The sequence below is a fragment of the Rhagoletis pomonella genome, unplaced genomic scaffold (genome assembly GCF_013731165.1).
Source record: "Rhagoletis pomonella isolate Grant_MI unplaced genomic scaffold, Rhpom_1.0 Rhpom_scaffold_00012, whole genome shotgun sequence".
In the NCBI taxonomy this organism is placed as follows: domain Eukaryota; kingdom Metazoa; phylum Arthropoda; class Insecta; order Diptera; family Tephritidae; genus Rhagoletis; species Rhagoletis pomonella.
Window position 1 is genome coordinate 7,375,064 of NW_023458566.1, and position 12,501 is coordinate 7,387,564.

At 32.7% G+C, this 12,501-nt stretch overlaps 1 protein-coding gene across 4 annotated transcripts in view; it reads right to left on the minus strand.

Annotated features, from left to right (window-relative positions):
- LOC118747759 (calcium uniporter protein, mitochondrial) overlaps positions 1-12,501 on the minus strand; it is a 216,412-nt gene that overhangs the window by 41,558 nt on the left and 162,353 nt on the right. For 2 of the 4 annotated variants that reach the window (XM_036481884.1, XM_036481883.1), the window contains exons 3-5: positions 7,534-7,618; positions 840-968; positions 41-631 (exon numbers count right to left, since the gene is read on the minus strand). The exons of 1 other annotated variant lie outside the window; for it this stretch is intronic. In XM_036481884.1, the coding sequence (XP_036337777.1) occupies positions 41-631; positions 840-968; positions 7,534-7,618 (805 nt within the window). The remainder of the gene's footprint in view (positions 1-40; positions 632-839; positions 969-7,533; positions 7,619-12,501) is intronic. One more of the 4 variants, XM_036481882.1, reaches the window with a different exon arrangement.

The following is a 12,501-nucleotide window of genomic DNA, read 5'->3' on the forward strand; positions in this document are numbered from 1 at the left end:
ATTTTTTTTCGCTTCTTAAGAGACTAGCGACGATACATACCCTTGGGTTGCTTTCCCTCCATTTCCACATTGTGCTTTGCAGAGGAATGCTTTTGAAATATTTCGTCATCATCAGGACTATCGTCGTTGCCATGATTTTCACCGGTGGCAGCTGAAACGATACCCATTTCCTCGACTTTGGATATAGAAGTTGAAGAACTTTCTGTTTTCTCGCTGCTCTTTTCGAAATGAGAGTGGGGATTCGCGGCGTGAATATTCAGTTTATCCAAAGAAGACTCGCCCGGCGGTGCGGGAATTGACTTTTCTATTTCAGACTCGATTTGTGAGAGTTTTTCCTTAATTATCTCAATTTGTGTTGATTCCTCGTGCGAATGTTCCTCTTTCTTAGCGTATGCTTTTGCTTCACTAACTGCTTTTTCGCTTCTGCTTGCTTTCTGCTCCAATGTGCCTGCATGCGTTTGCTCATCTTGCATTTCCACTGGCATTTGAGTGATGGACTTTGCTGCATTCAGCTGTAAATAACTTTGCAAGCGTTGCACCAACACATCCTTTTTGCCAACAGGACTCAAACCATGCGCGCGTAGTTCAGCGCGCAACTGTGAAATTTTCAATTGTGTAAGATCGCCGCCCTCTTCAGCGAAAGAAGCATATCGTAACGAGTATGAGTAGTTATGTAATGCGCATGGATGGTTGGGTTTTCGTGATGCAAAAGTGTAATTGAAAATACATATATATGTAAAAGAAACGAAAATTAAAATGATTAACGCTTTAGTGATGGGCAATGACAGCGAGTTAGCTGTGAACAGCTGGTAGCTGGGGCTGCAGCTAAATCATCGTACCTTTTGAGCGATTTTCATCTGCTTTAAGCAATTGATTTGTATTTAAATTATGTGCTTGCATGCTTTTCGATAAAAGGCTGCTCTCTTTGGCGGTCGGGCCCGCATTTTCATTAACTGTTTTAGTTTTGCCTTTGAATGTAGTCAAAAAAGAAGAAAAAGAAAGAAAAAAGAGAAAACCAATTTTCAAAGTTGTGGGGAAATTAAAAGAAAAATGTAACTAAGTATATTAAAGGGGTGTGAAATAGCAAGTCTGTGCTGTACAATTATTGATGTGCAGGATTTTGTGTTTGTTTATTGTGAAGGAGTGCAAATTAAATGGGTAACACCAAAGTCAGAAGCTTATTAGCGGGGATAGGAAAATTAAGCGCTGTTGATAAGAATTGAATGAAATTAGGTAGTGGAAATGATTTAAACTTAGAAATAAATGTTAACGAGATAGATTGAATGCGTAGTGCGTTGGGTTTATACAAAATAAGACTATTTCAGGGAGCAATAAATTATGAGTTAATCTAAAGCATACAGTAAAAAAGTAATTTGTTATAAGCAAACATAGAAATATGCAAATGTTAATACAATATACTGAGCAGACAAATACAAGCAGTTTTGCAATAATTTGTTAACAGAGAGAAATGCTTTCGCATGGCATTTCTCATGATTTCGTAATAAAGAAGAGAAACAATCACAGTTATAAAAGTGATGGCTATGCGGTGGTTAGACCTCGCTTTAGACTCGCCTGAATACGAGTACTTCAAAATGCGACGGATGATTCCCAGCAATGCTGTTACCTATTATAATCGCATAGCGAATTTATCTTATAAGCCCTTCCGATTTCAATTACTTAGAAACTAATTTACAAAATGCCATTTCCAGATTTTCTGCTTTTAGAGTGCCTTCGGCCTTTGTGATCTTCATGTTAACTTTCAAGGTATTAGGCAGTCAGTTAGACAGCAGAGTATGTATATATATATACGCTATATTCGATATTCGAAGAATCAAGATTTCAAAAATGCCCAATATATATAAAAAAAAAGCCGAGTTAATCAAACTAGAGTGCATCTTTGGTATAAAAGTTTACTGAATAGTAGAAAAATCTTAAAGAACTCGTAAAGAAATCATTTTTCTCTTTCCAATTTTTTACAGAATTTTCTAATATGAAATTTAAAGCACACTTCTATTCTTTTACGAAATTTCGTAGGAAAATCGGTAAAGCAATGAAAATAATACTGAGATGTAAAGAATTTTATCATATTTTTTCAGAATTTTCTTTAAGAAATCGTACAGAAATTTTTTTGCGAGCTCGCGTCAATCACTTCAGATGATTTTCTTTGAAGATTGCTGAAGAAATCGTTACACAATTCGGAACAAACTTCCGATACTCTTAAAAATTTAGTTAAGATTTCGATAACTTCAGTTTGCAAGAATTTTATGATCAAATATATAGAAATTTATAAAGGATACTAGTCCTAAAAGGCTTTTATTGAACTTTTATAACATTCGATATGAACCAAACAAAAACATGTATGTAAAATAGGAAAAGGTTGAACATGGCGTATGAGCAACTTTCTTAAGTGAACACCATGGCGTATGATCAACATTTACTACTCTGGGCTTCGGGACAAAAATACAGAAAATCCGAGTGCTTACGTGAAAATGTGAAAAAGTGCATTAATATAAACTTTTCATGAGCATAGATAAAGTACTATTTCTAGTAATTTCTCATTGAATACTTACATTTTTTAATTAAATAGGTCAAGCTTTAAGTGAAAATAAAAAAGTTGAACATTTGAGCTAAGGCTTTTTGTGTGCAACAAATCGACGCGAGAGCTCTGTGTTTTTTGACTAAGAACAAATTGGTACAAAAGTGGTATGGTGAAATTTTAGGAAATTGATTGTAAAACGGATAAAACAGCAAGCACTTTAAAATAAAGAAAATGCTTAATTAAATTTGTTTTTGTTCATTTTTTATTTTCACTTTTTTTATTCAGCAACGTTCTACACAGCTTAATTAATTATTTGTACGAGTGTGACGCGCTGATTTCTCAACAACATTCAAAATAGGTTCAGGACAGAGTCACAGCCTGTGCTATGGCGGCACAATGGGCAATGGCTATTTTCGAACATCGCAAACGCGCAAGGACAAGCGGTGAGTAGTTTGACTCTTAATTAATTGTGTGTAAGAATATTAAATTATGCTATACTATGTAGCATTTACGTAAGTTATGTTTGGAGTATAATTATTTGCGCTATAAGTTTATTCATATTTATTTATAAGTATGTATGCTTATCAACAAGTTTCATCGAAAAGCACCTAAGAACCTTACGAAATAAGTTTTTAGTTCAATAACTTAATTCTTTGGAATATGTGAGAGTAATTCCTTCAAACTTCTCTCGCGTTAAATAAAACTTCAACATTTTTCAAAAGTAAAATTGTCTGCATGTTCAAGTCACTTTATTGAATTTATTGAAATTCACACAAGAAGTTCATGTAAGTAAAGAGAACTTGTGCATTTTTTTTTTTTACCGAGTTGACATGTGTTAAATGGCTGGTAAGATTGTGTGTATGTGTGTATGTGAAATGATGGCGCAGAAAGAAATTCTGTGACACAACGGACAGATACAGGAGCAGTTTTTCGTACGTACTGAAAATTTGGCCAGAAAAAGGGAAAATCATGCATACAGCTATGGTCAAAGATTTAGCAACAATACACAATATACATAGTAATTTTCATTTAAAATATGTAAAAAATAGTTTAAACGCTTGCACAAATTTCACAAAAATTAATCCGACAAAAAATAATTTCAAACTTTTTAATCAGAATTTTTAGAAAATTTCCGGTATGCAGTTTTGTAGCACATTACGTATGCACAAATCGATCTGTATACATTAGGGTGGTCCACAACCAGTAGAGTCGGAATTATAAAGCTCTCACCCCCAAGGATTGTTGTATGTATATCGAAAAAGTATACCCCTATTTTCTTATTTTGAAATCAAAAAATATTTAGTGTACACCGTAAAGGCTGCGAGATTTCACTCCTCTGTTTCTTGTGTTTAAATGGAAAAAGGGGTGACCATGGCGTATGAGCAATTTTCACTACCGCTACACCACGGCGTATGATTAACATTTGCTGCTCTAAACTGCTGCCAGAAAATCCGACTCGAATTTCAGTACAAATTCTTGAGCTTGAGCTCACTTCATCAGCGCAAAAGCTGAGTCTAAGTTAAGTTCTTTGCAAGAAGCTCAATATTTGTAGTTTTAGTTAGAAACAAATTCATAGCACGCAAAAGTCATATATGAATACAAATGCAAGTATATTGCACTATATGTATGTACTTATTTACGTATGCTGGTCTGCATTTTCAACCCGCACGTTCAAATCACATAAATATTTAGGATATTTGTTCTACTGCAAACTGGCTGGCATTCGCATATAAATTTGGCTTCTAAGTAAGTTACTTAAGAAATCGACATTTATATCTGTTGAATCTAACATTTATACGCGTCTTCAATATATTTATGTATGTATGTATGGGGTGACAAGCGTAAGCACTTTGAATTTTGCTTTCTGCACAAATAGGGGAAGTTTGGCTTTATTTTATTCGACCTTTTGTGTGAATTTTCAAACTGCAGTAAAACAGATTGTGATGGTAATATTTAGTTGCAATTGACATAATTGCTCCATAGTGTCATTTGTGTTCTTTAATGCTCAGTTGGAGTGGATTGTAAAGTTAACTATTTAAATTCGGGAGAGTGACAATCATTTGTTTAGGGCAGTATCTGACTGAACCTCAATTGCATATATGTATATACGTTAGACTGCATTACAAAAAAAAATGGCGGTTTTTCCACCGGGATTACAAAGATAATTCGGAAAAATATTAAGATTTACATGAGCTGGACCGATTTGAAAATACCTCTGAAAATGGAGTTTTCTATGAATAAAAATAGTTTCTGAAAGATGTTTTTGAAAAAATCCCTTCCGATGACAAAACAGATTAAGCACAAATATTTAAAAATCTTTTCAACGGTTGATTTATGAAAAACTTGACAAACTTTTGTTTCAAATACCCACACATCTTAATTCAACTTGGAATGACGCTCGTTCATCCTACCTTTCTCTTTCATCCTTTGAATAAGTTTATTAGCAAAGAAATCAAAAGGGTGAGAAAATACCTTTCCAATGATGCCTCACAAGTCTAAATCGGAGTAGTTTAGGTTAGTCAGTTATTCAAGTTTTTCTTATACCCGTCTTTGAAAAAGGTTAAAAAACAGCAGCAAAAATCTCATTATTACGATTCCATTGAAAATTTTTTAAAAATATTTTTGTGCGAATTTTTTAAGCTTAAACCGTTTGGTCATTTGAGAGGATTAAAAAAAAAATCTTTAAGAAACTATTTTATTCATAAAAAGTTCCATTTGCGGAGGTATTTTCAAAGAGTGAATTTGAGTCAAGTTCGCTTTTTGAGAAAATTCAGACCCAAAATTACATTTTTGACGTACATTACATAGTTATGAATGCTTATAAATTAAGAACGGAATTTCTGAAAAATTATCAGGGGAACTTAAGACTTGCTATGTCAAATTCAATGGCATTTGTCGTTAAATAAGGGAAAATACATTTTCAAACGGTCTACTATATGTGTGTCGATTAATTTCAATCATGATAGGTCAGGCACATTAGGGTGATCAAAAAAAAAATACAAACCTAAGGAATTTCTCTGAACTCTCTCTAGATTATAATCAACATTTTCTACACATTTTGAATCACTTTAGTGTAAGTTTTTTCTTTTAGCATGAATATTTTCAATCATAAAGTCCTAAAACTGCATATTTCTGATTTTTTGACTTTCATGGTCCGTAAGTATATACATTTTTGAGTCTACACCATAAGACATTTAGAGTGAGAGAATTTAATGCCCTACAAGAATATGTCAAAGCCATACTTTTGCCTCAAACCGTTCAATAGTTATAACATTTTTAATGAACAAAATTGTTTTTACATGCCATCGACATGGAAAATTTCAAATGCCCACCGACACCTTTTAAAATTGGAGTTTGAATTTTTTACAAATGGTAGAATTTACTTCTCAGTAAATAGGTCCCTTTAAGGCCATAAATTCGTTAGGTAAGTTATTTTGGATCACTTTAGTGATCGGCTTTTGACCCATAATATCATCGATTTCGCCGGCTACTCGGGAAGAAACATTGAAAAAAAAGACCATACGAAAACATGTTCAGCATAAAGCTGGGTTAACGGCGCGTAAGGCTTTGCGCCCATTCCACATCGAATTTCCATACACCTTAAATAAACCGGTTCTTCCACTAATATATTTGATTTTAGATTGATACGAAAAAAATGGAATAGTTCAAATATTGAATTGGCGTTGATAGGCGCCCGATTCAAAAAAATTTACCATTTTTAGGTAATAGGCATGCAGGCTTCACATATGTATGTATTTACATACAGTATTCAATTCTTTGGTATATATGTCATTTAAAGATGAATTTAAGTTTTTCCGAAATTTGTCATCGTTTTCAGCGATATTGATTGATGCCCAAATGACGCAATATATATGTACATATGTGACTAGAAAATCATTGAACAATGTAAACTTGAAAATATGTAAGATGGGGAATGTATACGTAGTGAGTATGCATATACTAAGTACACCGAGAAAAAATTAGTTAAATATATTTCTCTCAACACAAGATTTGGTAACTGTAAGCAAATAATGAAATGATTATCAAATCATTGCAATTGCTTTTTCTTACAATTTCAGACCTTTTACTCGATTTATTCAAATAATTTTAAGTAAAATGTCTGAAATTTTAAGAAAAAAGAATTGCCTTAGTTTTTAGTTTTAACCCTTTGAGGACCGATGTTGCTTCTTATACATAGGCAATATTGGCATTGTCTTTCATAAATCTTTTTGTTTGAAATATTTTTTTACCGTGTTTTTTTGTTTAAATGATACTTTAGAATGTTTGAAGACAAAAAGCTGAACCTCATGGCATAGTTATGGAATCAATTAGTTTTTATCAAAATTGAAAAACGTGTTTGGTTTTTGTTAGGAAACTTTGTAAATATTTATATGCAACATTTCATAACGGTCAAACCAAAAATCATAAGAGTTAAAATTTTATATCAGTTCATATTAATTATGAACCAACAATAATATGCTATCCTTAAAGTTTTACCCCCACCCAAATTAATTAATGTGTTGAGAGAAACATATTTAGTTGACGTAACTAAACTATTTTCTCAGTGTAGCTAACTAAATAAGTGCATATGTATGAATACAAATGGCAGTCACGTTTATTTATTCTACTATGTGCGGCATCCGTTACCAAAGGAAGTCTAGAAATGTTATTGCCAGCGTCAGTTATATCTGCATATACATATGTATGTATGTATGTAATAAAAATGTCTGCATAGTATTAATGTATGCAAATATGTGATTGTGCTCACTACTACCCATACAGAATATGTAGGTTTGTAGATGTATTTTCGTAAGTATACCTAATTAAGCTACTAAATACATAGCTTCTATTGTTTTCTTATCAACTTAATCTTAGATTTTCGTTTGAAAATTTCGAGTTTTCTTTAGATATTACACAATCAGGATGACATGACAGTTAATGTTTAAATACACCAGCCACAACATATACACGAACATTTAAAGCATCACTTTTACCTTCAACCATTTTATAGCAAATTGTAGAAGCGACTTTTTGTTGATATACAAGTTTACATTTGTATGAGTTGCAGCTTTTATTTACCTGCAAAGAAATAAGTGAAAAAATATAAAGTTAGTCAAAATTGAAATAAAACAGATTACAAAGATTCTTATCATTATATGTCATTTGATTTTGCTAAAACCAATTGTCAAAGGCTCAAGGCATTTAAATGTACATAAGTACATGCATACATATGTAGATAATATGTATGTATGTAAATGTGCACTGCAATAACTTTGTTAATTTAATTTCAAGTTTTCTAAGCGCCACCTGCTCAGCTAACAAACAGTGGTGAACATGAATGGAATCTTAGAAGTTTTGAATAAAACAAGAAAGTTGGGAGAAAATAGTTCATTACTTGGCATGAGAAAAGGATTTCCATTGAGTTGGAAATTACACTTAGACAAGTGAACACTTAGACTTTCTAAGTAAACACATCAATGCATTGTTTAAAAGTTGCAAATTTACTTTATAGAAAAAGGTATATATATACATATTTAATACAAAAAATAAATGAAACTTTTTCTAGGAAAATTCTTCTAGGTAAAAGTAGAAGTTCAAATGAATTAAATTTTTTCATATTTTTCTGTGGGACTAAGTATTTCGCCATGGTAACACACACAAGATTTATTTAAAGTTTATGATGTCTTTGGCCAAAGAATTGACGTTTAGATAAGAAACCGAATATAACCATTAAATACTCAAATTTTTATTTTTAGATCATTTCTCATAACTTTGGACTACGGTAACCGATTTCTGTAGTTTTTTGTTAGAGCAAAGGTGGTACCTCCGATTTGGTCTCATACTAATTTGGTTTAGATCCGACCTTTGGATCATAAAGAAATTAACGGTACTCTTAAATTTTTATACGAGAATTGAAGTCGATTTTGTTTTTTGCTTAAGAATTACTTGTTTTTAAAGAAAATATACCTAAGTACTTTTTCAGGCAATGAAAAAAATATATCTTTAAATTTTTTTTAAGAGCTGTAGCTATATTAAGCATAGATGTGATTATTTTTTTTTCGTTTAAAAACTGTTATTTAAGATTTTTTTTGATAATTTTTAACGGTATTAATGGAAACTGCGTTTTTATGACCGTTTAAAATCTTTTATGATCAAAAAAATTAAATCTGAAAATAATGGTTGCAATATGACCGAACATAAAAATCCAAAATTAACGATCATTCTTGATTGAATAAATAAAAATCATTATATAACGGTTAAATTTTAACACGACAGCAGCGGCGCACTGTGCTGCCAAAATGGAATTTACTGTTCAAAATAGTCCAGAGCCATAATTTTTCATTTAATTTAATTATTTCTTATTTTTAAACGAAAGTTTTTGATATTAAGAACAGATTTTTCGAGTCAGATTTTAAACCTTTTATTTTTTATATAGATACAATTTTTAAATGCTAAGTGCAGAGGTTTTAGAAATTTTTAAGCAAATAGATTCTCCTATTACTTGCTAAAGAATGGTACATTATAAAAAGTAGTTGAACCCAACTTTAGGGTTCCACAAACGAAAAAAAAAAAATTTAATGTTACAAAAAAAATTTCACCAAGATACATTTTTTTTACTTTTAGAAAAATTTTAGGTATGCACCCTGCAAACCAAAGTTCCCGAAATCTTAACGAACTCCTTAGGAGTATCTCATTTCTGCAACGATTTTTTTATGAATCTTCAAAGAAAATTATATGAAGGGATTGACACGAACTCGTAAAGAAATAAAGAAAATTCTGAAAAAAATCTGCAAGAAATTCTTCACATAGCAGAATTATTTTAATTGCTTTACCGATTTTCTTCCGAAATTTCGTAAAGGAATCGAAGTGTGCACAGTTTATTTCGTTTTAGAACGGATGAGATCTTTGCGAATTCCTTAAAATTTCTCTACAATCCAGAATACTCTGAAAAATGGTTTGCAGGTTAGTTTTTAGCCCATTAAATTTTAGCGTCATAAAGTGGCTAAGAATTCGCGTTGATTTTTGATAATTTTTTTGCGTACATTTCGAGCACACTTTACGTATGTGGAGGAAAATGCCTAGCACCGTCAGCAAAAAGAGTCTAATTTTGGCCAATGTTTTTTCTGATTTTTTTTTTTAGTTTCGGGGAGCCCTATAATTGTGTTCAACTACTTTTTATTATCTAATATTCATTGATTATCTTCAAGATTTCTAAAACCCCTGCATTTGCCGTTAAAAAATTGTAAATATAAAACAAAAAATCTGGCTCGATAAATCTCCTCTAAATCTCAAAAACTTCCATTACAAAAAAAAAAATCAAATCTCTTGACTATTTTGAATAGTAAACTACAATTTGGCACCACTGTCCGACAATTAATAGCCGTCTCTACCCCATGAAAGAAGAAAGAATGTCTATTGGCGATCTGGCGACGTGCGAAGTTTAAACAGGCTTAGTCTATGTATGTATAAGTCTGCGCTACCCTAATTTCAAACAAAAAGGGCTTTACTTTTGTTAAGCACCGTTAAGTGTAGGTTAGGCCAGCTTATGACTTATATGGACCATTAATTACTCTTCAGTTACGCGTAAAAACTAAGCGTTAGCTATGTGGTCTGGAATCTAAGCCTTGTAAAGGTTGATGCGTTGGGAAGAAGGACGATGTGATGATTGCTTTTCGAAAAAAAATTTGTCGCAGAAGTGACTCAATTATACAGAATCTCTCACCTCATACCTTTCGTTTGAACAGTGTGTGTTTAAGACACTTTTAGGTCTTTGTTCAACCCAGAGGACTATCAATCGTTCAATCGACTTATAGTTTAACTGTCTATTATATATTTAAGGTATTTATGAGAACATAGATAAATATTCTGACGGCTGTACTGCGACTTGTCCTCTACTAATTATCCAGGCCTAAGTACATATATATGTATGTACGTGTACTCGTATTTTAGCAGCAAAGTGTTTGAGCATCTCAGAATTTAGCATGAAATAACTAACAGTACAAAAAGCATCAGCAGTTTATCCAGCTAAAACTAGACAATATCCCGGCGAGCACACAAATGCAAAGCCTATGTATCTTACAGACTCCGCACAAAGTTTTCGTTGTGGTTGTCGTTCTCATTGTTCATGCCTGCACAAAACTTTGTCTGTGCTCTGCCACATTTGGTGCCGATGACAATCCAAATGCAAATTTTCCCAGCTGTTTTTCATTATTTATTCGCTTAACTTGACAACCGAACCAAATGAGTTTTCAATGGTCTACTGCGTTGTACTAAACTTTCATCAATTTATTGGTTTATTTATGCACATTTCAGGGGTTTACGCTAAACTGAAGACTAACAATGACAAAATGAAAATGCAACAGCAAAGGACTAAACACTGAGCGCAGCGGCAAAGGAACAAGTGGCGACTAAAGTTTCAATTGGAAACCAGAAAATGTAAAAATAAAATGTAAATGTATTTTAGATCCGGAAAGTGGCGGTAACACTTGCCAAGCATGACCGCTGACCACAGTCCACTTGTTAGAAGAAAAAATAGAAAAATATATCAACATCACCCCAAAATTAGAGAAATTAGTTTCTAAAGTGTGTTGAGAAGTAGCAACAATGCTAACAATGCCACGTTTAGTGGAAGGCGCTCTAAATAATAAGCAACGGAAAATTGCAATGAGTTGTTAACAAACTGTGGCGAAGGTATCATATCAAAAGCTTGGTGTACAAGTAATTTCATGTTTTCGTTTTCGTTGAAATTTTCACTGGAATTCGCATTCAAAAGCTGCTGGCTGCAGCGACTCAACAACTCTCTGCATCCGATCTGTGTGCATTTGACAATCCCAATTAACTGGTGGCCAATCGCCGGCAGCACTACTTGATTACTTTCGATACAAAGGGTCTTTTGTGCGATGTGGGGACATGCAAGATACGCCTGGGCATGCGTAAATTGAATGAGCTTTTGTTGGCAAGAACAAAAGGCGGATAGGGGCACGAACTAATTAATTAAGAAGCGGGTATTCGACGTATGACAACGCAGTGATTGAAGTGGGTAAAGCGGTTCTACGCATATTTTTTTCGGAAAGTAAAGGAAAAATATTTATTTGATTATAAATGTTTTTTGCTTCATATGTGAACATAGATATGGTAAATAGATTTTTATTTGTTTTAAAAGCTGTGCTATATATTGCCAACTGGTCACATCAAAATTAATGATTGAAACATTAAAAACTTCAGCGAAATTGGGGGTTTTGAATATACACACAGTGATCGGAATGGCATTAGTGCCTCTTGGGAATTAGGAGGATGATGGGAAGAATGCTGACTGAAAACTTGATTACGCTGATAGCATAGGTAAACTGCACTCTGGCGGTTGGGTGAAATCAAGGCACAAGTGGTACACGAACCTTTTGTATTTTGTATTTTTTACAGAAAAAATCGTTCTAATTTTTATTATTACCAGAAAAACCATGGGAAATTTATTTGGAAATTTCTTCGTTCTTCGCCAAGGAACGACACTACATAGTCTGGTGCGTTAGGTTTCTGATACATACGGATTTCGAAAAACAAAAGAAAATTTTAACTTTTTAAAAGACACAAAAATAATTTAAAAATTTTTTTTCAAAATTTTATCCCGCACTACGTGTACATATATGTATTTATATCGGGAAATCATAATTTGGTTTTTGGTTGAAAATATGCTGGTTTTGAGTTCGAATGATTTTCCAGACTTTGCCACATTCAAAATTCAATATCTTTAATCCCACTAATCATATCGCACCCATTTTTTAGAGTTGTGCGCTTCAAGCTTTTTTTTTTTTAATTTTGATTAGTGCCATTATAAATGCAAACGACTCCAAATTAAGAAATAATAAATAAATGGAGATCTTGTACTACATTTGTAAAGGCCTTTTACACCCTTATTAGAGAAAGTTGCAGTTAGTGGATTGAAATGTTTTACAAATTGGTTCAAC